This window comes from Talpa occidentalis, unplaced genomic scaffold (genome assembly GCF_014898055.3).
Source record: "Talpa occidentalis isolate TD23 unplaced genomic scaffold, MPIMG_talOcc4v2.1 talOcc4.14, whole genome shotgun sequence".
Lineage (NCBI taxonomy): Eukaryota > Metazoa > Chordata > Mammalia > Eulipotyphla > Talpidae > Talpa > Talpa occidentalis.
Window position 1 is genome coordinate 62135459 of NW_023601433.1, and position 26351 is coordinate 62161809.

Genomic DNA, 26351 nt, shown 5'->3' on the forward strand with positions numbered 1-26351 from the left:
TCATGGCCCTTAAAGCATATCTCCCTTTCTGTGCTTTCAAAATGCTTTCTATACATGTATTCAGATCAGAGAAAGACGAAGAAAGTAACTTTAAGAAACTAGCCTTATGAAAACAAGACTGGAGAAGTTGAATTTAATTCAAAACATGCATGGCATCCACTTAACTGCCCAGAGAAGTCTCAGCAGAGGCTGACTGAGAGGTACCTATGATGGCAGCCTCTCGTTCTAACACAGGCTTTCTGAGTACAATTCTAATCAGTTGAAACAATTTTTGTCATGCAAGTTGGCTCTGCCTGACAGTGCAAAAGGTACTGTCTCCAGGTGGGATAGAAGGCTGATGTGGCTGGACAACCTGCCACCTAGGGATGACCAAGGTTGAAGGTCTGGTTTCTAACTGGATGCTTCTATCGTCATTCCAGCTACCCTTATGTGAAAGTGGAAGATCTCAGGCATCATCACCTGAGAAAGACCTGGCTGTGGGACCTGCCTGGGACCTTTCCTGAGCCAGGGACCTGCCTGTGGGTTTCGAGATGAGCCTTTTGAATATTAAATCCTAGTATTCACACTCTCAACCTCTGCCCTTTCCCCTGGAAGGGTAATGAGGGATTACCCAGGCAATCAGAGGTTGGGGAGCATAGATACCACTCCGTAACCTCCAAGGGATTTCTAGGAAGCACTAAAATGCTGGGACAATGGCCATGCCCAGTGGAGGGAATCACACCATCACCGTGATCAGGCCACACTGATACAGGACAAAATCTCTGTGGCAGTCTGGTGACCAGCATCCTTCTGGTGAGAAGCAGCTCTTGACTTAGTGAAGTATTAAACTCCTTGGGAGATAATTGTTGATTCCAAGTCAGTTTACTCTTCTAACATTCATGCTGTTGAAGTTTTCCCGCTTCTGCAGGTCTGAGGTAGAGTCTTCAAAGAATCTCTTGCCCTAATGGTGGCTGAAACTAGACGTCCACATCTGCCAGTACTCATTACTGCCTGCCAGTCAGTGCCTCTGTGTAAGTTGGTTTGCTCTCTGTGTCAGCACGTTTCCTCTACCCTCTCCTCTCCCTATTATAAATCTGGTGTCAGGGAAACACAGGGAACAGCCACCTCTCCGCATCTCTAAAACTGAGCCAGGCATAGGGTGGGGTACGGGGAGACAAGGTGTTCGTGACACAGCCTCCACCCTCATACTCTTGGTGGTTCCAGGAAATGCCAACAAGTGAACAGTGATGGTGAATCATGACAGTGAGTAGTAACAGTGCTGTCGCCTGGGGACAGGGGCAGTGAAGGCCCAGAGGAAGCAGGGCAGGTAGAGAGGAGGACCAGGGAAAGTCCTGGTGGGAAAAGTGTCTTCTAAGCTGTGAATTCATGAAGGCTTAAGGGAAAGGAGTCAGGTACCCTGGTGGGGGCGGAAGGAGAAAGTTCTCGGAAGAAGGAACAATATGTGCAACATTTCTCAAAGGGAATGGGATGACCCAGAAATTCCACTCTTGGGCATCTATCCAAAGAATGTGACACCATCAACCCCAAAAATTATGTACTCAACAATGTTTATTGGAGCATTATTTATAAGCTAGGACATGGAAACAACTTAAATGCTCAGAGGGAATTTGTTCGAGAAGTGGTGCAGTCTACATAATGGAATACTATTCAGCCATAAGAAAAGATGAAATGCTGCCATTTTTAGCAAAATAGGAGTTCTAGGGAATTTGTGTAGTTAGCAAGTCAGGATGACAAAGACAGATGTTGGACATTTCTATAACAGACGACTCAACAAAATAACTATAAAAACTAACAGATGCTAATAAATGAAGTGAGGTTTCTGAGCTTAAGAGGGAGAAAGAGCCACAGAGATACAGGGGATGGTGGTGGAAAAAAATACTTAAAAGAGAAAAAATAATAAAAGAAAAAGGGATGGGAAAAGAATGAGCTTCTCTTGTTGGGTCTATTATATTTTCTTGATTGCAAAGGGTTGAGGATGACCTTTCCAAAACTGTGCATATCAGCAATTAAATATCTTTTCTGTGACTCAAGGCCATTTCAGATGTCCCCCTTCATATTTTCCCAGGCGGGCTGTCCAACAAAGCATAATTTCACTGCCACTTGAGGTCTCGTTTCCTGTTTCAGAGGGCGGTTGTTTTCTAAATCTCTAAGCCTCAATATTTAAAAAAGGCATCTAAGACACAGCAGACCACTCACCTATGAGCTTGTGCTAATTCTTAACGACTTAAAGCTCCAAATACTCTGTTAGTTCATGATGCTGCCAACTTCAGCACTCTTACTCATATTAATGTCTCCCCTGCCACTACCTCACCCCCCAAATCCAAATCACACATAAGACTACAGGCCTTTGAATCCAGCTTAATCAGGTCATAATACAAATTGTAGGAGAGCCCTACACATGAATAAATTAATCACAACACTTACTTGTAAGTAGAAAAACTGTAAGAAAATAAATAACCCTTAAATGTTTCCAAATGGGTGAATGATTAGATAATGGTATATCATTTATAGAATTCATGTAGCTATTGGCAAAAATGACAATTTAGTTACTTTGCAAATGCTAGTGAAAGACAATGTCAGTGGAAAATAAAACAAAAAGAATTATACATATGTTATGATTATAACCACGTAAGATATAAAAATGTGGAAAATGCTGGAAAGAGATCCACAGAAATGAGAATAGTGGTTGGATTAATGTATGTGATTATGAGCTTTTCCCTATTTTCTCTGTTCTCTCCACTGCATTTACAGATGCCTTTACAGTTAAAGTCTATAAAAAGTGTTGACTCTCCAAGTTAGCAATTTGAGCATTTTCAAGCCCAAGTAGCAGGTACAAGAAAACAAGATGAGAGTTTATGCATGTGGCTGCTCCCACTGAAAGAGTGTCATCTTCCCCAGCAAATGAACACGGAAGCTTTGCTCAAACAATCCACAAGCTATTTCTTGGTGTGACAAAAGATGGGTAAGGAAGAACATTGCCCTTTCAATTGATAAACATTTGAGGAAACCAGGCAAATGAAGTCATAAAAGTTGGAATTGGACAGCAAATATGGGACTGTTAAATTTTTTAAATCAAGTTTGAAAAGTTCACCATTCTTTTGGGCTCTGAGTGAAAATATGACCCTTTCAATAGTCACTTGAACCAGAACAGGGTCTATGATTCTAATGACTTCTCTGACACCATCGTGCCCTCAGTTTGGAGATGGATTTCCCATGTTTCAGTTTCTCTTAAAGTTCAACTGTTATGGGCATGTTGGGATAGAGGATGGAGCGTGGGGGTTACTCAACCCTTAGAGGGAAGACAGAGTAGAGGGAAAGCTTCCTTTTCTCTATGGCTATGAAAACTTAACTTGAAAAAAAAAAAATACATTAAGGGCCTCCCCGGTGGCACAAAGGGTTAAGACGCAACCTATGAAGCTATCCGCAGCCAATGCAACACAAGTTCAATCCCCGGCCAGGGAGATGCCTGCATGCTGCAGCAGACCTCTCCTGACTCGCCCACTGCTCCCCTCAGCAGTGTATTTCAGTGGATCCGCCTGTTCTGCTCCCCACTCTGTCTCTGGTGAATGCTCTCCTCCCCCCACACCTCTGGGCTGTACCCCAGTTCTTATATGCATAAACAAATGGATCTTTAAAAAATACATTAAATTGTTTCTATGGCTCTCTGAGCAAGCAAGATAAAATCAGTTTTATTGGAGGGCCTCCCCGGTGGCGCAGCGGTTGAGCGCTGGGTTGCGAAGCTGCCCGCGGCCTCTGCGGTGCAGGTTCGATCCCCGGCTGCTCCCCGGCCACCACAGGAGGGTCCCACATGGCGCGCAGACCTCTCCTGCCGCCCGCTGCTCCCCTCAGCAGTGTGCTTCGGTCCTTCTGCCTGCTCTGCTCCCCGCTCTGGCTCTGGTGAATTCTCTCACCCTCCCGCGCTTCTGACTGTACCCAGTGCTTGTATAAATAAATGAATGAATAAATAAATAAATTTAAAAAAAAAAAAAATCAGTTTTATTGGAGCAAGAGTTATTTAGGTTAAATTATAGTTAACTCCTTCCAAGCAAAAAGAATAGCTAATGACAGCTGTGGAATTTCCTTCTCTAGAGATTTGCAACAATAGGTTAGATATACATCTGGCCTTGAATGTCTTAGGCGTGGTATACTAAGGAGAATGAACAAAAATAACCTACAGACACACAGAAATACCATGGTGTGTCCTAGGCCTCTTCTCAAAAAATTTTGATAGATAAAACTTTGAAAACAGTTTTCATTTCCCGTCCCTCTCCTCCCTCTTTGGCAGAATCAAAGCCTGAACCACATCACAAAAAATTCAGAAAGTCAATGAAAAGTCACTTACCTGTACGAGGAGTTCCAGCTTCCTGTCATCAAGAAGATGTACTTGACATCGACGGCCCTCCGTCATCTAAGAAGAAAGAGAAATTATGGTCATTGAGAGTCCAGTAGCATGACCAGTGGTGAGGGGTACTCCTGGGCAGACTCCACTAGGCATATTCCTCTGGGCAAAACTTCCCCAGGACTGGGTGCTTTATAATGCCAAGGAGCTAGGCATGTGGCAGCACACAAAATAAGGTCGCTGCCTTCACAGAGCTGACATTCTGTAGAATGGTCATCAGACAGTAAAAGATCACTCCTCTAGCAACTACATTTGATTTCTATGTTAATAATCATCCCCTCTCCCTGTTTATGACCCTAATTCGTACAGTGCTTTCACCTGTGACAGAGACAGGTGTCCACAGCTACACCTGATCCCTAACTCTTGTGCCTTCCACTACCAAAATCACTGTGACATAACAGAAAGGGCATAGACAGGCACTAGAAGACTCAAGTCTAGTCCTGACTCTGCCAGGTACTAGCTGCAGGACTTGAACAAGCCTCCATTCATCATTGTGCTACAGCCTCATATGCAAAAATGAGCGGGCTGGTCCAGAGGGGATCCTGGTGAATGTTTAACAACTAGCGTTCTGGAAGGAAAAAGCCTTCTTTTGTAGCATTTGCTAAAGCCTGGGCATCCCTCTTGGGAGAATAAGGCTTCTTATAGATGTCAGCTGGCCATCCTTCCAACCATAAATCGTCTTGCTGCACTCCAAATATTGTCATTCTGCCTGATTTCAAATACTGTCACAACACACAGTATTGCTACTGACACATACAACACATAACCAGCCTCAAGTGTAGATGACAGTAAAGGGTAGTAGGTAATTAGATAGTGATAGATTTTGAGTATTTATTACCATTACTTTGAATAGAATTTATTTAACTCTAAGCACCTAAGTTAATTTAAATCATGGCCATGTTTTATAACCTCACAAAATTCCTGAAAATGTAACAACTGGTTCTTAGGAACAGGTGTGAACCAGGTCCAACTCCACCATCTGGACCAGTGATCCACAGAGGTCCTGCCAGCCCTTGCATTTTGCCGTGATGCTGAAGCCCCCACACTGAAGCATTGCTCTTCCCCCAGCTGCCAGCTACTTCATTCAGATGAGAAGAAAGACTGCACCTGGGCAGACCCTGGACTCGCCATTTTGTAAGGCCATCAAGACCCCTTTCCATGAGCACTTTCTCCAGGAAGGATAGAAAAGAAAGCCCCTTCTCTTCTTATTCAATAGGGTTTATTCTCGGCCCATTAGCATGTTCAGCATGGTCAGGTAATCATGATAAAATTCTCTTATTTATTCCTTGAACAAAACCATCCCATCTTGCTTAATTACATCAAGTCAGATTCCCCCATATGGGATCTAAAACCCAAATAGAATGTCCTGGTTGGAGGGGCTAACCTTAACAGTCTCTTGAATCTCAGCTATAATAATGACTCAACATCCTGAGCTCAGAGAAAAGTCACCAGGAGAAGTTTCACATACACATTAGCATTCTACCAGGGGTAGAAATAGAAGAAAAATTGAGGAAAAACTTTAGTGTAAAGGCTTGGCCATTTTGCACACAGAGCAAAGCAGTGACAGATATGAGGCGAGTGCCTACAAAGTCTTTATTCACTCCATGAACTCCTATCTTCAAGTATTAATTGCTGCAGCCGGAAAACAGGCTCAAATCCCACAGGAATCCATTAACCTTGCACATAAGAGGTATCTAGCTGATTGCCTTAATTTTAATAATCCATCAGCTTCATTTCAATCATCCCCCTAAGTTCAACTACAATTTTAAATTAGACTAAACATATGTGTAGTCATACCAGAATATATAAATGCATCTTTCATCAAAAAATGGCACCAAATATGTTCATTTCTAGTTTCAAGAGGGCAGCTGATAGTAATTGCACAAGTACTCTGGATAAAATTTTAGACATTCAGCAATTAAGTTCTTATTAGAAAAAAAAATTAAGGTTAATAACATAGAAGTTCTCGGAAAGAAAGTGCTCTAACCACCCAACGTATTGTTTCGAAATTCCTTTTACAAGATTTATTACAAGTTTGAGGAAAATTTCTGAAGGGTGGGGGCAGAGGCGCCACTTGTTCCTTTCCATCTTTAAAATAAAGTTTTTGGCTTCATTTTATTGGAAAAGGTTAAGAAAATAAACATGCTCTTATTTATTCACATTCTAATTCATTTTGTAAAAATAAGGCAAAAACGTTATCCAAAAGACATAACTTAAACAAAAGAAGTTTTCATCATAATAATGAAGAAAAGGTAGAACATCACTTTGTCAAAATTTGTCAAAAGGTAGTACATCATTTGTCAAAATATTTCAACACATGCAAAGTGTGATAGGACATGAGTTCACACACATACCTAAAAGTTTACCTACAGGTTCTCATTTTCATCTGAAATAAAAATCTCATTACATTAAATAATCTTGATTTATCTGATCAGCGATTTAAGGAAGTAACTATTCAAAGTCTTCCAAGTTCATTCTTTCCATCCACAAAGTTTCAATGTTAATTCCTGGGGAACTTGTAAGCAAGGTTAGGGAATTTCTAAGCTGTCTCCTTTTTGGAAGGCAAATGTCAGCACAGAGAAGTGAGTCTATACAGAAACTCAACTTTGAATCATCACGTTTTCCAAAATACAACTTTCTTTTGACAGCACTGCTATGGCTTTTTTTTTTTTGAAAAGGAAGACCTATTGGCTGTTCCCCACTAGAGTAAGATGGGAGTACCCTATTCTTATCAGTTCAGAAAAGGTTTACCATTCGGGGTGTGTGCAGAGAAAGCACGGACATCTGTAGCTTTGTCTAGCTCGCCGGGCATGCTGAAATTTTCTTTTGAATACCAACAATTGTAAAATAATACTGCTTCCCTTGTTTTCAATTTCAGCTGCTCAGGCACAATTGGAGCACTGGCATGCCCCTCAAAGGAAATCCTTTCTGGAGAACAAGGCTTCTCGTGGATGTCAGCTGGCTACCACTCCAACCATAAATTGTCTTGCTAGAATACAATTCTATACCAAGCAGAGGCCAGCCAAGTGAACAGTGATTCTAAAGGACATATAGAAAAAGGGCTATTTTGAAAGTGAGGTGTCCACCCCATTTATGCAACTTTGCTGTTAAAATACATGTTGCATCAGGAAGAGTATGGATAAACATGAAAATGTATCTATGATCCTAGCTTAAGTAAGCATAGCAAAATATGAAATGATCTGTGTACTATAAAGGCAGTCAATAAAATCAGGATGCATAAGGACAGAAATTAGGCACAAAGAAAAGAGCTGTATGTGGGAGTGGCAGGCTTACGTGTGGCTCCTCCTACCCCACCCAAATATTCCTTGACATGTTCCTTTCCCCCCTCCCCCAGTTAAAAAATAGGAAAAAGAAACTTATCTAGAAAAAAATGAATGACACTGTTTGAGGTCAGCCACAGGAAATGGAGTCCGAGGAGCTATGCCTCAACAAATTCATTTTAGGTTGCCTATATTTTTAAACATGTAACATCAAATTAATTAACTTAAAAATGAGCATTACAATGATCACATAGATCAGAATTCTGAAAACTGCAAGTCTCTCCTTGCAGAAAGGATTAAGGGGAAGCTGACTGCAAGCAGAGAGATTTGGGGAGCAGGACCTGAAAGGGGTGGTTTAATATCTGCTTTTGTGGCATTGATCTACCAGGGTCTGGACATGCCTGATGGTGGTAGGGCTGCTGTCCAAAGAGGGTGAGTCCCCTTTCCAAGGTATCAATAAAAAACAAAGAATAACTAAGTAGCAAGGACCCTCCACCCCGCCCCGCCCAGGCCTGTCCCTAGGCATCCAGAGGTGCAGGTTTCCCTTTGCATGGAGAGAGGTGTGAGTTGACTCTTTCCAGCTCAGGCTTAGGTCACAAACAGAAAGGCCACCTTAAAACCAGCCTTCAGGCCACACCACACAGGGGTATGGGGGTCACAGAATTCAAGCTTTGGCAAGTCTTTTACTCCTCACAGTATAAACACTTAGGGTTGGGAAAACCCCAAATACATAAAATTAAGAATATTTTCTCGGGCCTCCCTGGTGGCACAAGGGGTTAAGACGCAACCTATGAAGCTAGCTGCAGTCACTGCAGCATGAGTTCAATCCCCTAGCCAGGGAGCAACCCACATGGCGCAGCAGACCTCTCCTGACTGTCTGCTGCTCCCCTCAGCAGTATATTTCGGTCAGTCTGCCTGTTCTGTTTCCCACTTTGTCTCTGGTGAATCCTCTCACCCCTCTGTATCCCAGTTCTTGTATGCATAAATAAATAAATATTTTTTGAAAAAAGAGTATTTTCTCTTCAAGGTCAAAATTAAGTAAAGCCCGTATCAACATGCTGCTTCTTATCATGATTTTCTCATACAACAGATATCTTTCTCTCTGAGCTACTTCTTGGGAGTCCTCTTGCTCCTTTTTCTTACCATTTGCAAATAATTTACATGGAGGCCCTCTAAACAAATAACCATGCCCCATCCACTTAAAATGTTTTCATATAAAGCTAATGTAGTTATTCAATTAGCACTAGAGTAACAGATCCTGAGCTTTAAAATAAATGTGTTCTTTCTAAAATAACTAAAAACTATTCAATGAATCTATGTTATCATTATATTTTCTCAGCTTCCTGAGGTGAGTGTGTGTGCTGAAACCTATCACCAAGACTCTGAGTGTGGGGTAAGGAAGACATGGGAATAGAAGCAGAGTTGCTTAGAGTAAGGTTCACGGGTTTGCAAAGAAATAAAACAAACAAACAAAATTAACCCAGTTACCACATGCCTACTTGTTTTGTCTCTCTGCACAGGGAGTTACCAAGTTGTGATTCACATTCATTTTTGAGACAATACATTTGCAAGACAGTAAAATAATAAATATTGCATCTGTCTTTTAAAACTTTATCATTGAATAGAAAATGCAGATTTTGATTGCATCCAAGCCAAGGCCCAGGCCCAGAGACTGAAGTTTTCCTGCACGTCCTCCTCTAGGCATGCTCATTAAGCCACAGTACATCCGAAGGATGCTGGATGTCACACCGGCACCTCACAACCTGCCCTTTGACCCCAGCCATTTGGTGGTTCAGAAGGAAATTCCAGAGACATGAGAACAACTTCCCAGGACAACTCATTGTTGGAGGTTCTGCTCTCTGGGTCACCCAGATGTGTCATAGCCCTCTCTCCACTCTAGAGTCCTCTGACCAGAGAAGGCCTCTGGGCTCAGCCAAGCTCTAACAAATCTCGAGATCACAAAATCTCAGTCATCATAAAGCTGTCACACCCAGAGGATGAATGAATGTGAAAATACACTGACATTCAGGATTTGGGGCAACTTAAAATTCATTAAAAAAAGAATCCATTTGCTGCCCATTTAACCTGTACCATGGAAATAACAGAAGTTATTATAACACAGCACTATATTATAATAATAGACCATGATGGGTCTCTGCCTGTATTTTTAAAGGTTAAAGCATCAGTTTTTTTTTTTTAATTAGAGAAATCTTTAGATTTATCTCACACTTGCTTTTTTTATAAAAGCAATATCACATTAAAATCAGATGCTTGTGGGACAAAAGGAGACACAAGTCACTAGATGCCAGACACTAGATACCAGAAGTCTGATTCAGAGAAAATGATCTTGCCCCTGTTGTGCTCTATGACCTTTGGCAAATTATATTTCACTTCTGTCTTTACCACGAGTCTCCAGTTTTTAAAAACAGGACACACACATGCATGTCCTTGAGGCTCTTGGCTGCTGAAAACACTTGTATAATCCAGATGAAAGTGATTAAGTGAGCAGCTCTACTAGAAACAAATTCACATGGCAATGCAATGTAATATGAAAATTGAAATAGCCTTGCATTCTTCAAAGCTCAACTCTCTGCAAGTATGAATGTGATGAGGTCACAAGCGGAGCCAGTGTTTCACCGGAGGATCTCTGGAAAGCATACTTTAGTACTGCTGCTCATATTTCTCTTGGCCTTCAGCAAAAGGAAATTGGGTTTTCTTTGATAATGCAGGAAAGGGAGTCGTGATGCTGTGTAGGCACTCAGGGCTTGGGGACGGCACAGACCTGCTATGCTGGCGTGGATAATTTTAGTAGCCTTGAGGGGCCTGCTGTGTGCAATGGAGCCACAAGTCCCACAGGAAAATCCATTTCAACCCCCTTTGGATGGTGCTACAGGGTGGGAAGGAGAACACTGCTCAGTCTTTGATTCTAAAGTTCAGAAGACAAAGAAGGGACCTAGACAGTTAAGGGGTGAGGATAGCCCGGAAGCTCCGGCAATAGTCTGATGTAACCCCAGTAAGAACTCTGACCCAAAGCTAAACTGTGGGAGGAAGGGAAGGCAGGATATTTATTTTTCCACCTTTCACCAAGATATGACAATTAGAGGTGAAGCTATTGACATGGAAGTTGGACAAGTGACTATGGAAGACCAAGGGGCCTGAATGTCAACCCTCCAAGTAAGTGATCAGGAGGAAAGAGATCTTGGGAGATCCCAATGCGTGGGGTGTGGAGTTAAATTACACACCATGGACACCAATTGGGGGAGCACAGAGTAGTAAGCTCACTTAAGTTAACTGAGGTTAAGGTGTCCAGGCTCCTTTCTGCATTACATTCTAAATAGACACTGAATAGTACAGTAAGTCCTCACTTAACATGTTCAAGAAACTTGAAAACTGTGACTTTAAGTGAAATGACCTACATCAAACTAATTTGACCACACGCTACAAGGCTATGTAGGCTAATTCAGGACCACTGATATAAATAAGAATTAAGTTATAGTGAAACATTTCTGGTGATAAAAAACATCACCACAATTCTAAGTGAAGACTCAAATCACTTCTAATATGAAATAATCAGTTGTAGTCATCCATCCAATCATTCATTTTCCTATCCACTTATTCCAGTTCAGGGACTATGGTGGCTAGAGCATGTCCTAGAAGCTCAGAGCATGAGGGGACCCCAACACACGATAGGACACCCTTCCATCACAGGCATCTCATACACACACACACATGCACACACACACACACACACACACACACACACACACTCCAACTGGGACAACTGAAAAACACCAATGACCCCATGTGCACATCTTTGGGATGCAGAAGGAAACTAAAGTACCAGGTGAAAACGCAGGTATGGGTAGAACATGGAAACTCAACTGAACACAGCTGGGGATTGATTTTCCCCCTTTATCAATGCTATAATGAAGCAAACAAACTTCATGTGATGATTTTGCTGAACTGGGGCCTAATGAAAGTGCTCTGAGCACATTTACGGCAGGCTAGGCTAACCTATGTTTGGTAGGTAGGTCAGGTGTATTCAATGCATTTTTGACTTGGGACAGGGTCAACTTATGATGGGTTTGTAGGGACCGAAACCTGTAGCAGAAACACTGTAGCAGAAAAGAAAGATGAGTAAGTGAACAGATAGGGAACCCAGACTCAAAGAAAATAGTTTTTAAAAGTTCAGTATAAGGATAAGATTAGCTCTATGGATCTAAAAAACTATTAGCTGTATGAGATGATGACTTAAACAGTAGTACTTTAGCAACATAATCAAAATAAAATTGAATGAGAAAGTGAAGGTTGAGACGTTCAAAAAACACCAAGTAGCCGCAAGGAGAATTCCCAAAGGAGATTAGATCTTAGTGTGACATGGACAATGTGTCAAGGGCATATAGTGCACTGGAGATCTATTATACACTTATGTGAGGGCTTGTCACAAACTTACAGGTTAAGAGCAGGTAAACGAAAGCTGAGATTTACAACAAAGAAGGTCTAAGGACAATAAAAGAGGCTTTACAGAGATGTTCAAAGCAAGAAGAGCAAAGAGAGGAGGGAATGCATTGTTTGGAGCAAATGGACTTTTATTAGAGGACAAATTCTGCTGAACTACTCAATTCCATTTTGTTCCAGTCTTCTCAACCCAGAAGGTAAATGGCCAGACTAACTACTAAAAGAATATAAATTAACCACCTCTCTTTCCCCCAGATAAACTCTACGTAGTTGATAAAGTTAAATATTAAAAATATGTACAGGGTATTTATTAGGCTTTTCTACACAGAAAAGCATTGGAAGAACTAAAAGAGAAAAACGTTATAGATTTGATGATCTTAAAATTCATTCTAAAAAAAATAATTCTACTTCACAAAGCACCAGGAGCAAAAAGAAAAAGCAAATGTGAAACTGGAGAGAGGATGGGAACAACTTTAATATGGGATTAATATGTTAAAGATAAATTATCTGATTAGTAGATTATTACAAGTTAGAAGACTGCTATTTCCTTATAGGAAATAAAACTAAAAATGTAAATAGCTAAAAGGTTCAAATCCTTTGACTCAGTAATTTTTTTTCTAGAGAAGAGATCTAGTGTCTCTCTAGTAACATAGAGAGCAATGTACTAATCTATACTAATGAGGGAAGAGATCTTGATAAGAAACATGGAGTTAAAAAGAGTATATATAATAATGCCCCTATAACGGGTGTTCATTCAGCAAATATTTATGGTACATTTTTCAGGTGCCCAGCATGCTATTATGTATATAATGATGAACATGACTTTGTTTCTATACTTAAGGAGCTTCTATATCTAGAGGAGGAAATACCAAGTTAGCAGGTGATTACAGCATGATCCCTGGGACAAAGGTGGACACATAGGATGCTATAGAGTGAGGGGGACCCCCAACTCAGACCTAGGGGAGGATTGTCATTAGTCAAGGAAGGAAGTGATCGCTAAAGAACAGGACATGTGGAAGAGGCAAAATGATGTCATAAGGCCTAAACAGGAAAGAATATAGCATGTTCTGGAAACAGCAACCTTACAGCAGAGCTGGAACACAGAGAAGTAAATGAACAAGGAACAGAGAGAAATACAGCTGGAGACCCCTACTTAATGACAGCAAGGAGGAGGAGCAGTTATATATGCAATAGTCTGAGGAGTGCTCTGTCAAAGATGAAATAGCAAGTAGCCACTGAGCTTTGATTTCAACTCAAGTCTAATTGATAAAGAAATGACACTAGAAAGAAAAAAGATACACCTGAGCAAAGCTACACACACTTGACCTGAGAAACAATATACACACTTGGAGAACTATAAAGAACTGTAAAATATAAATGTTCTTCTCAATATCTACATTACCCCCTAATCATATGTAACCATAATCACATGTAAAATTGGGTTCATATTGTTTTGTCTTATTCTTAGCTCACATGCCAGAAGCATAGAGTCTTGAACAATGGGATGAAAAAGATATTCTACACTCTATTATGGTTAAACTATTTTCAGAAATCTGTTCAATTTTGGACCTCGTATTTTACAAAGAAACTAAAGAAACAGAACCAAGGCTAAAGAAAGATAAATCTCTGGAAACAAAGTCAACTGAGGACTAATGAGGAAACTGCATGTTTAGCCGAAACAACAGACTCTAGTGGCGAGGGCCCACATAATCCATTGTCTATGTCCCACAAGACACTTGTGAGTGAAAAGGGAGGCTGCTACTGAAGCCACAGACTCAAACGGGTATAAAATGAACTGTACTGGACATGACTGGATGTGGGGGCTTGCTAACCTGATGTGTCTAAGAGAAGGGAGAGTTTTTTGCTTCAGTGGGCAGAAATGGAATCGATGAGTGGACATTCCAGAAGATATAGCTGAATTCAACAGAAGCGGGGAGGTACTTTCAACTGATATTATGGTTCAGAATGTCATGGGCTGCCCCACCCTCACTGCAAGCAATCAGGAAGGAGCCAGAGACCGTTAGCCAGGGAAGTTATGGAAAGTAATTCTTTAACTCCTAGGGAAGGTGGGGCAGAAAATAGAAGTTATAAGACATGGATATATGTGCGCAGCCTGTAGATTAGAATTCCAAAAAAATTTACATTTTAATACCTCATTCTAATAACTCATGTGATGCTTTCTGTTAGAATATTTCATGTAGTTTCTTGAAACAACTATTCACAGCATTCACATACTACTTCAGAAGTATTAAAACTCATACTGCAGACTGGCAGGCACAAATATTTTTCTACTTTTTAAATCCCTACCATTTTACTTTTGTATAATCAAATACTTTTTGTGCAAATATCCTCTATTTAAAATGTAACACTGTGTGGAATGATTACATGTGTCTGCTGCTGATATAGGAAAGTATTCATATATTTGATAACCAAGAACTTCAGAGACATTTTCTTGGTAATAGTAATTTGCCCACTTTGCGCCAATGTCGAGTTCAACATGTCATTTTAAATTTAATTTCTTTTGTTTTTATCTTATGTTGTGATTCAGTGTGTTGAGACAGCACAACTACAGGTCTTGCTATACAACAGGTTATCACATGCTTACTGTAAATATGTTACTGACATTAAAATGATACATCTCTATGATTGTAATAGAATGATAAGCCTATCACAAACACTTGAATATTTTTACATGAGTTAATACATATATTCAATCAGTTTATCTTTACACATCATTTCAAAGGCCATCATGAAATATAGATACCATACAACTTAATTTGCACTCAGTGAGACAGGTTTTAATTTGCTTATTCTATAGGCACATATCCCCAAATCCAAGCTCAGGAACAGGTCTTATAGTATGTATCTACCTGACCACATGCTGAGAGGAATGAACATCCATCTGCCCTCAGTGGGAGATGGAGTGTCCTATCACAGATAAGAGATTTGGAAATGGGTTTTCCTCCCCATGAACAATCCTCCTTGTGTATGGCTACAATCACACTCTGTTACCCCATGGAGATATGAGGGACAGAGAATATTAATCTAGATCATCTGCAAGCTATTGGAATTCCACCCTTAGATCTTCGGTGACTTGAAGCACAGTGGAAGAAAGGACACCTGTGGGAGGGTCCAGCAGACCACCTGCTTTCACAGAGCCTGCATGGGCTACAAAGCACCTTCTCCAGCCCCACGTGCCTGAGTACAGGTGGCTCGGGAAGCCAAGTCCTCCAGGTTTGGAAGGAAGCACTCCAGCCCAATAGCCAACACTTGTGAAACTTGTACTTAAATCAGATCAAATTTATGTGGCATCATAGTGGAGCAGATCAGAGGAACATGATGTTCCCCCATGGTCACTGTGGAAATCTACCAGTCCTGCAGGGTGGTCCAGTTCCAGGAGGCAGAAGCCAGCAATCACCCCTCCCTGCCCCAAAATCCCAATAAAAAGCTGCAGGGAGAACTAGGGAACCTGTGTGCTTATATTAGGGGAAGTTTTTACAGCTACCTTTGACATCTGCAAGCGGCAGTCAATCTGGGCTGGAGGCTGCTGCCTGGATGTTTACAGAACCAGTTCTCTGGAAAGGATTCTGCTGCAGCGGTTGCTGGCAGGGACTTCAGGAGCTTGCACGAGCTAAGTTGGCAGCTCCCTTCTGCCATTCATCTTGTCAGTTTCAACTCTGGCTGGCTGCCTGGAACCACCCCAGACGCCTCTCAAGACCTGCTCCAGGGATCCTGGTCCTGCTGCAGCAGCGCCATGGACAAGACACCTTATCAGAGCTGCTCTGTTAGTTCCCTAATACCACTTAACATGGGGTAGGGGTGCATCAGGCTGGGAAAGAGAGGGCATTGAAGCAGGGGAGGAGAGGACTCTAAACCAAAATAACCCTCCACCTCCAACCTTCACTAGGAGCCTCCAGCTTCTCTCAATGGAAATGCTGTCACAGGAAATAATGCAGTGCCTTAAAATGCCATGGCCACGGCACATGAGAGTTTTAAAAATATCCAGCGTGCATATCATTACTGAGCAGTTACAGAAATAAAGACATTATGTTGTATCTCTTAGTCAAATCAAAAATTCTAATTGGACACAGAACAATTTCTCCAAGCTTATGGCAGGAGGTAATTATTATGTTGAGTACACATAGAAAAAAGGGTGAAACTGAGCCTACTGTTTAGGCTGTTTCCATGAAAGACGGAGAGGAGGGATGTGTGTGTGTGTGCCTGTATCAAAACTGATTAAAAAATGGCAAGGCTCCTGATCGCTCCTCTTCTTAACTAGTAATGCGGGTGTCAAGTGGCTTATAGGTGTCATTCCCAACGTTTTAGCAACCAAACTTGAGTGTATATGCAGCATATACTTCAGAAAAGACTTGAAAATCAGTTTAGGATTAGGTAACTGTCTAAGGAAAGCCATAATTTTATTTTTTAAGCTTTATTTTGATTATTTTTATTTTATTTTATATATTTTTATATCATTTTTCATTTTTTCACAATGTATGCATTTTCATCTTGGTTATAGTCCCCATACAATTCCCACACCCTTATTTTGACCATAATCCTTCCTCCCCCCGCCCACCCCATGGTGTGTCTCTGGTTTATAGTTGCTTCCTGATTTTGATTTTTACTTTATTATAACTAGTCTTTCTCCTCGCTCCTTATTTAGGTTTTCCAAATTCCTGCTGTAAGCGAGACCACCTGGTATTTTTCCATTTCTTTCTGGCTTATTTCGCTGAGCATGATCCCTTCCAGCTCCACCCATGTTGTGCAAATTCCATGAGTTTATCTTTTTGATTGCTGAGTAATATTCCATTGTGTATATTACCACATCTTCTTGATCCAGTCATCTAATTTTGGGCATTTGGGTTGTTTCCATAGCTTAGCTATTATAAATAGTGCTGCTATAAACATAGGGGTGCAGGTTCCCTTTTGAATTAATGATTCTGTGTCCTTTGGGTAAATACCTAGGAGTGGAATTGCTGGATCATATGGCAGCTCCATCTTCAGCAGGTTGAGGAATCTCCACACAGCTTTCCATAGTGGTCGGACCAGTTTGCACTCCCACCAGCAGTGCAGGAGAATTCCTTTTTCTTTGCATCCTCGCCAACATTTGTTGCTGCTAGTTTTTTTTAATATGTGCCATTCTCACTGGTGTAAGATGGTATCTCATTGTAGTTTTGATTTGCATTTCCCTGATAACAAGTGATGCTGAACATTTTTTCATATGCCTGTTGGCGATAATATACATAGAGAACCCCAAAAACTCCACAGAAAAACTAATCAAACTAATCAATCAGTTTAGTAAAGTAGCAGGATACAAAATCAACACACAAAAATCAGTAGCCTTCCTATATACAAACAATAAATCTGAAGAAGAAGAAATCAAGAAAACCATCCCTTTTATTATTGAAACAAAAAAAATCAAATACTTGGGAATAAACCTAACAAAAGAGGTAAAGGACCTATACAAGGAAAACTATAAAACACTGTTAAAGGAAATAGAAGAAGACACAAAGATATGGAAAGACATCCCCTGCTCATGGATTGGAAAATTAAGATTACCAAAATGGCCATCCTACCAAGAGCAAATTACAGATTAAATGCTATTCCAATAAAAATTTCAATGACATTCTTCAAAGAAATAAAGCAAATATTGATGAAATTCATATGGAACGACCAAAAACCCTGAATAGCCAAAGCTCTCCCAAAAAAAAAAAAAAAAAAAAGGGAATGGAGGCATCACACTCCCAGACTTCAAACTACAACTACAAAGCCATAATAATCAAAACTGCATGGTATTGGAACAAGAACAGACACACAGATCAATGGAACTGAATAGAAAATCCAGAAATAAACCCACAGATTTACAGTCAACTAATCTTTGACAAAGGAGCAAAGAATACGCACTGGAGCAAAGAAAGTTTGTTCAACAAATGGTGCTAGGAAAACTGAGTCGCTACATGCAAAAGAATGAAGCTTGACTACTACCTCACACCACACACAAAAAACAACTCAAAATGGATTAAAGAACTAGACATAAGACCTGAAACCATAAAATATATAGAAGGAAATATAGGCAAAACACTACATGACATATACCTCAGTAACATCTTAAAAGACTCATCACCCAAAGCAGTGATAGTGAAGGCAAAGATAAACAGCTGGGACTACATCAAATTAAAGAGCTTCTGTACAGCAAAAGAGACAGTAACCAAAACAAACAGACACCCCACCCACTGGGAGAAAATTTTTGCACACAACACTAATGATAAAGGACTGATCACAAAAATCTACAAAGAGCTGAAGAGTCTCAACAAAAACAAAGTAAATAATACAGTCAAAAATGGTCAGGAAAGCCATAATTTTAAATCAGAACACTTGACCCTTGAATAATGTTGGAGTCAAAGGTGCCAACTTCTAGAGAAATTGAAAACAAGCACATAACATCTGATTCCCCAAAACTTTACTATTGATGGGAAACCTTACTAATACCAGCCAATTAACACATACTGTGTGTGTCAAATACTTATATATATGTATGTCATACATATGTCATATACTTACATAGCCAAACAGCAGTCTTCCAATATAGTAAACTACAGCAAAGAAAATGTTATTATGAAAAATCACAAGGAAGAGGAAATACATTTACAGTTCTGTACTGTATATATCAATACCATGAAACTATATTGCCTGTTTTCGAGAAAAAGCCTACCGAATGTCAGGCACGATGTTTGGGACTGTGAACCAAAGACAAAGAAAACACGAGCTTTCCCTTAGAAAGCCACGATGGAAGACAAATGAAAACAGGTCTTCACAATTTACAAGATCAAACTGGAATAGTATTTTGGCAAGTTGCTTTGGGAAAACAAAGGAAGATGATTTGATCTGCTTTCAGGAACAGGAGAAGTAACAGGGAGGCAGGAAGAAGATCAGCACAGAGGTGAGGGTGGAAGAGCAGGCCCTAGGTGAGGGTGGGGGCACACCAGGGGGAAATCCAGTGAAGCCCTGAAGGCATCTGCCCTGGGGGATGGGCTCTTGGCAGGTACGGAGCTGGGAGCACCAGATCCCACATAGGTCACACAGGGATGACCAGGGTGCTGTGTGGACAGAGACAGAAGTGGGGCCCATCAGATGTTATCCATGTTATCCATTGCAAAAATCTGGTCAAGTGATGAAGATGTTCAGGGTCTGGATATTTAAGGTAGATCTGACAAGACTTTCCAGTGGGTTGGATGTGGGATATGAGAGTCCAAATTTTGGGGTCTAAAGAATAGAAACTGGAAAGTTGAAACTGCCATTACCTAAAATGCTGTGGGTAGAGGTGGTTTGGGGAAGAAGACAGGGCAGGAAGTCTGGCACACAAGAAGTGGGGATGTTTAGGAGGTATCTAACGGCACTGTTGAGTGGACAGCTTTATATGCAATCCCATGCAAGGTGGGACTCATCCATGTGGAGGTGATATGGAAAGATTCCCTGGTTCTGTATTGAACACGATAAAGTCCGAGTAAAATCATAAGTCCCAAACTTCAAATTAAAAGAAAATAAACTATTAAAAATGAAGCAATTTCTTGAGGTGTGAAGAACTCCATTGAGCTATGCTATTACACACATTGAACTGTCTGAATCTCTTTGATGGTCTGTCTTCTTTTTGATAGAAGAAAGGAGTATCTCTAATGTGCATGTATCTAATCTGATTTATTGATGTATCACTGACATACAGTAAATAGCACATATATGAACTGTTCGTTAAGTTTGGACATGTCCACATCCATGAAACTATGACCACAGTCAAGAATTATAGTTCCATACTTTCAATCAACCTTATTTACTCACATTCTTCTGTGTTTCAAGCTGCAGGGTTATCATGAGGCCCTTTATTTCATGTTAAGGACAGTGGTCTAAGGAAATGAAAGGAGGGGTGGTTAAGGAGTGGTAGAAAGGTGATGTGTGTGTGTGTGTGTGTGTGTGTGTGTGTGTGTGTAAGGAAGGTGGTAAAAGGGTAAGTTGTGATGATTTTGTAATAACTTAAGGAAGGAACAGGCAGCCTTGAACTCTGATGGTGGTAAAGGATACCTCACCCCAAAAGAATCTGGGAAGAAACATAGAAAGATGAACAAGGCACTGGAAAAATTATAAAAACTGGAAGAATTTAATAGTAGTACTGGAGCAATGAGGGAGAGCGAGGAGGCAGAGCTAGTGAGTCATTTATCACAGGACAATGATTTTTAAGACTTGCAAAGAAGGGGAACAAGAGGAATCAAAAAACCACAGGTGGAACTAGTGAAAACAAAAAGACTCAGCTAAGCATTTGCTATCTCTGGAACAATTGGAAGGAAAAGTTTCTCTGGGCAATGTCTTTAGGGAAAATTGATAAGTAGCCAAAGAAATTTTGAAATCAGTCTGTCAGGGAAGCTTGAGCAGCAAGTGTCTGATGAAAAGGATTACATCCCAAAAGGGATGTAACCCTTTTGGTCAACAGGGGAAGCTATGCTAAAGTGAACGTCCTTGTTCCTACCTTTCCTACAAACTAATAAGGAACAAGGATGTTTACTTACTGACTTTTATTTCTACAAAAGCTGCAGTATAAAACTTATAGTTTATGGAATTTTTTGCTTGGATTTTGTTGGTTGCCTGGGAGTATGATCTAGGCTACTGGCAAGAAGAAAAGAAGAACCTTGCTGTATGAAAAACAAAAGACTGTGTTTTGGGATATTAGTCTCCAAGTTATCTTACCAAGTTGAAAGTTATAGATCTCTGCATCTAAATGGCACAGAATCTCTGCCAACTAAGCTACAACCTTAGGAAAAGAATGGCAAACTAAACTGTGGTGAGTTACAGAAACCATTTTTTCCAGAAGAAAGAAGGAAACACAAAGCAGCTTACAATTTCTACATAAAATGACAGACACTGGGTCTCGCTTGTGGTGCAAGGGGTTAAGACGCAACCTATGACACTCTCCACAACCATTGCAGTATGAGTTCGATCCCCGGCCAGCCAAGGAACAACCCACATGGCACAGCAGACCTCTCCTGACTCACCCGCTGTCCCCTCAGCATTGTACTTCCATCAATCTGCCTGTTCTGTTCCCCACTCTGTCTCTAGTGAATCCTCTCACCCCCCACACCTCTGGCCTGTATCCCAGTTCTTGTGTACATAAATAAATAAATCTTTTAAAAAAAATGGTAGACACTCCAACTCACCTAGGCAAATGATGCCCATGATCAGTCCCTTGGGGTTCAACTAAGATACATCCTTGTCCTGAATATATGACTATCATGTCCTCTAAATACTTTCTCTGTTTTTGCATTTGTTTAATGCTTTTATTCTGCTGCCTATGTGTGCCTATTTAACCTGTCTCCAGGAAATGAACCATTTCTCTATTCTGATTTATTTGACTTAATACCTAGTTATGAAGTGCTTAAATAATTTTTGATGAATATTATGCAATTTGGCATGTAGATTTCTCATACTATAGGGAAACTCTCCTAGTATTTTGTGAATGGTCAGGTGGTGCATGACATGGAAGGCAACTCCCACAAGCCTCCAGTACACTCAGGCTCTAGGCTGATTCCTTCCATTAACTTACTGGCTGCATTAATTACTTGGGTAAAATATAAATAAGTAAACTGGAGTCGAAAATCTTCCTACTTAATGGCAATGAATGGGGATGTGACCAAACAATTTCCTACATTGATTGGATTTTTGCCTTTATTGTTAAGAAAAAGCCCACGTTGCCATTGATTGACATAACCTTGGTAATTTATATTCTAGAAGTTTTTCAAGATAAAAGCCCTAAAAGCTTTTTGATCATTTTTGAAAAATAAAGAATTTTAGAGTTTTAGGTGAAACAATCCATTAGTGCAAAAGCAAAATCACTTTTCTGCTCCTTCTCCTACACCCCTCCCTCAGCTCTTTCCACATTAATGTTCCAGTCTCCCTGGAGATTCATGAGGCAGCAGGGCCACCCTATGCTCCCTCACAGCTCTCTGCCCTTGACCCTCAGCCCCGTCCACACCCAGACCTTACTCCACCCTGCTGCCTACATTCTTAGTGAGCCTTCTCCGGGGCCAATAAGGTGAAGAGTGATGCCTTTACCTACATAATCCTGTCTAGAAGGCCTGGTGACAGTTATGGAATAAGGAAACTCCTCACTTAATGTGGTTGGTACGTTCTTGGAAAGTAGGACTCTAAAGTGAAAAGACATAATAAAGCAAACCAATGTCACCATAGGTAACTTATATGAACAAGTTTTGGGTTCCGATAACATATTTCTGATGACAAAAACTTCATCTTCTAAACAAAGATTCCAAATACTGGGCCTCCCTGGTGGCCTAGGGGTTAAGTCTCGGCACTATCATGGAGAGATGGCCCTCCAGGGCGGCCTGAGTTCCATCCCCAGCCAGGGAGCTAACCCACGTGGTGCAGCAGACCTCTCCTCTTTTGCCCGCTGCTCCCCGCAACAGTGCATTTCAGTGAATCTGCCTATTCTGCTCTCCACTCTGTCTCTGGTGCATCCTCTCACTGGGGTCTAAACCCCAGTTCTTCCATGTAAAAATAAATAAAATCTTTAAAAAAAAAAGATTCCAAATACATCTAATAATAATCAGTTATTTGTAGTCATTCATTCACTCACTCATTGTCCAGCCCACTTACTCCAGTTCAGCATCTTAGGAAGCAGAGTCTCTCCTGGAAGCTCAGGGAACAGATGGAGGGCACCAACCCTGGCCAGGGTGCCCTTCCATCCCAGGGCTCATTTATACCCACCCCCCCCACTCAGACTGGGACTCTGAGCCATGGTAATGAACCTCACTCACACCTTTGGATGTGGAAAGAAACCTTAGAAAACCCGCCTGGACATGGGGAAAAACATGCACAATCCACACAGGTGATGGCCCAACCAGGAATCAAAAAAACGTTTCCCTCATCAACGTTGTAACAAAACCACATTGAAGGAAAGGCTGATGTGAGAAGTCCTGCTGTATCTGCGCTAACAGTCACCCCTTCTGCTACTTCCTTTTCTTTTTTAAAAGATGTATTTATTTATGCATACAAGAACTGGGGTACAGGCCAGAGGTGGAGGGGTGAGAGGATTCAGAACAGGGGGAAACAGAACAGGCAGACTGGCTGAACTACACTGCTGAGGGGAGCAGCGGGCAAGACAGGAGAGGTCTGCTGCACCATGTGGGTAGCTTCCTGGCCAAACAAAGACGGCTGCAGACAGCTTCATAGGGTGTGTCTTAACCCCTTGTGCCACGAGGGAGGCCCTGCTACTTCCTTTTCACAAACTTCATTTCAGGACTGGAGATGAGGAGGTACCCTTTGTTTCAGTGGCATCTTCACTTCCCCAGTCAGTGGCCCTCACCACAGCAGTGCACCCTGACCCCGGGTAGTCAGCAGCTGGGGGGTCCAGGGACTTAAGCAGGGCAAGTGGGGTGGGGGGAATACAAAGCATCTCATTCTAAAAGAACCTCCCATATTTGTTGTGTCACATGCTTCACAAATACTCTCTCATCAACTCTGAATGGAACTTTTAGGATAAATAAGCAAGCTGAGGCTTAAACAGACTTGTTAATTCCCAAGGCCTTACAGCTAACATGTGGCAGCATCAGAAACCAAACCCATAGCTAGATGATGCTTGCTCTGCTATACCACTCTGTATCACAAAAACCTTATGCTAATGGGGTCTCTGGTCTTGGCCTACAACTAGGATCCCGGTGAGGTCCCTGAACATCTGGAAACATCTCCCCACTTGCAAAAATGATCTCTATGCCTCTGCCCATTCCTAAAACTCCCATCTTAAAACTCCCATCTATCTGAAATGTTTCACCTGATTGATCATTCCTGGGCATGGTTCAGAGCCTGCACTGAACATTTAATGTGACTTCAGCCCTTGCTACTTTGTTGTATTTGAGGTCTCTGCTCTCCTGCCAAGACCTGCAGGCTACATCTGTGCCACTGGTCACTCCGCAGTTATTCTGTTACACAACACTCAACCATCCCAATAAAAGGGGATTGAGAAGGCAGAACACTGCTCTCCATTGTGTTAGGCTCGAATCTGGTTCTTGTCCTCACCACCCTCCCTTCCCTTCTCTCTCTCTCTGAGCAACAAAGAAATAAACACCAGATATTCACTGGGGGTAGCCAGCGGGGGCAGGGAAGGGGTAAGCCAGCACTATACTCGGAGGCTCAGTGTGAAGGTGTAGCAACGGCACAAGATGACTCTACACTATCTGGTTTCCTAGTCTGGGGTTGTCACATCTATATACTTGTTCATGGGCATGTGGTGGGAGCATAATTGTGCATTTTATGGTTATGAATGGCACAGCCTGGCATCTCGCCGATTATTATTTCCATTCGCTGTCATGCATTATCAATCTAATTCCCCATTACACGCCATTTTTTTCATGCATTCCTCATACAGCAAGGACAAAGAAAGGCAAAGGCCCTGCAAAAAAGCTGTACCACCAGGAGAACAGGCCGAATCCAAATGGGAAGAGTAGGGTTACAGATTCCAGATCAGGGGGATAGCTTTTGGTTAACTTAAAGTGAAAATTATTGTTAAAAGGTTTAGTACTTTGCATTATTACCAGGACTTCTGATCTGAAGGTTGGCAAAGTACTGCTAAATGGGAAAGAGGAGTCACACAGTGTGAAATAAAGAAAGGTTAGTCACGGAGACCTAACAGGTTACATTTGACATTAGGCCACTGGATTTTCCAGGTTTCTAAAGATGCCAAAATATATCAGTGTTTGGAGTGTGGTGTGACAGATTCATGCAGTCCTTGTCTTGTTTAAATAGTATCTGTTGAAAGCCTATGATGAGCAGAGGGTTAAAAGTGAGCATTAAGAGAAAGTATCCAGTGACCATAGATTGCCAATAAGATAGGAGCGTGAAGGAACATGCAGATGTAGTCAGAATTTGCCCAGAAGGGTATGTGTGTGTGCAAATGTTCTTGACCATGGACAACTAAGTTCTTTTACTGTATCATGGACTGGATGGACACCCCGCCCCGCCCCCCCAGTCCAAAGCAGAAACCACCCATGGCAAAGAAATGTGGCTTCTGACAAGTTAGATCCTACAAGTGACATCGCTGAATTAGGGTTAACTCATTTTTTCTTGATTATTTGGTAGTAATAAGGCCACTGAACTGAATTAGAGCCCTCATATTCATCTATAACTTTCCAACAAACATGGTCCATAGTTCTTGCCAGTAACTTCCATCTTCAGAAAAAAAAGTGTTTCCCCTCTGAGGGAAAATACCTACTTTCCACTGACACCATGAACAAATGAAACCACCACACACACACACACACACACACACACACACACACACTGGCATCTAAGATAAGCATTAATGTAATCCACAGTTTTGCTTATGTTCTAAGAAAGTAAGAGAAGCACAATGATAGACGATTTCAGGATGATGTTCCTAGAGGTAGAACAGGCTGCTTAAAGGTAAGTGTGTGTCTACACTATTCCTTAGAAGAACTCCGTGGGACAGGGGAAGAGTGGCAGCCGATGGATTTAGGGAACCAAAAGAAAACTGCTGCGGAGGGAAATTTCATTAAGCTGGATTTATGCTGATTTGGAAAACATCCTGCTGAAGAGGCCAGTGAAAGCGGCAGGCTGCTGTGTGCCGCGCTGGCCCTGAAACGGAGCGTTCCATGAGCTGCTGCACCAGCTCTTGAGATTACATGTCCTGGGAAAGACAGAAATGGAAAATGCTGTCCATTTACTTCAGTCTACTTATGGCTAGTATAAACCTCCTGGATATAGAACTCAAAGTCTCTCCCTTCCCCCACAGGCTAAAATTTTGTTACCTATTTTTTTAAAGTCTCTGATTTAAGTTCCATTATCTATATACATTACACACCTAGTGGGATGGTCCCAACCCTTCCTCTTCTCCAACTCTGAACTTTCTGGAGACACCCAGCATCTTCTTTTGTTCCTTTGATTACATTTTCAAAGAGTGATGGATAACACAGAACCGGAAATGGATGACATGGGCTAAAGAGATGACCACAGCATCCTGGAGAGGCCACAAGGGACCCAAGCACCTGCTCTTAAGGTAGGGGAGTTTCTCATTTGATCCTCCTTTAGTCCAAAATACAGTTTTTGGAATTTATATTGAATCTTTATTAGAAGATCTTTTTCCCATGGCTTATCTTCGTAGGATATCTCAGAAATAATTTCTAATTGGGCTGCTAGAATTT

At 41.3% G+C, this 26351-nt stretch overlaps 1 protein-coding gene across 5 annotated transcripts in view; it reads right to left on the reverse strand.

The window, feature by feature from the left end:
- Positions 1-26351, reverse strand: part of FRMD4A (FERM domain containing 4A) — a 302659-nt gene that overhangs the window by 175801 nt on the left and 100507 nt on the right. For all 5 annotated transcript variants that reach the window (XM_037510637.2, XM_054695096.1, XM_054695097.1 and 2 more), the window contains exon 2: positions 4343-4408. In XM_037510637.2, coding sequence (XP_037366534.2) covers positions 4343-4408 — 66 coding nt within the window. The remainder of the gene's footprint in view (positions 1-4342; positions 4409-26351) is intronic.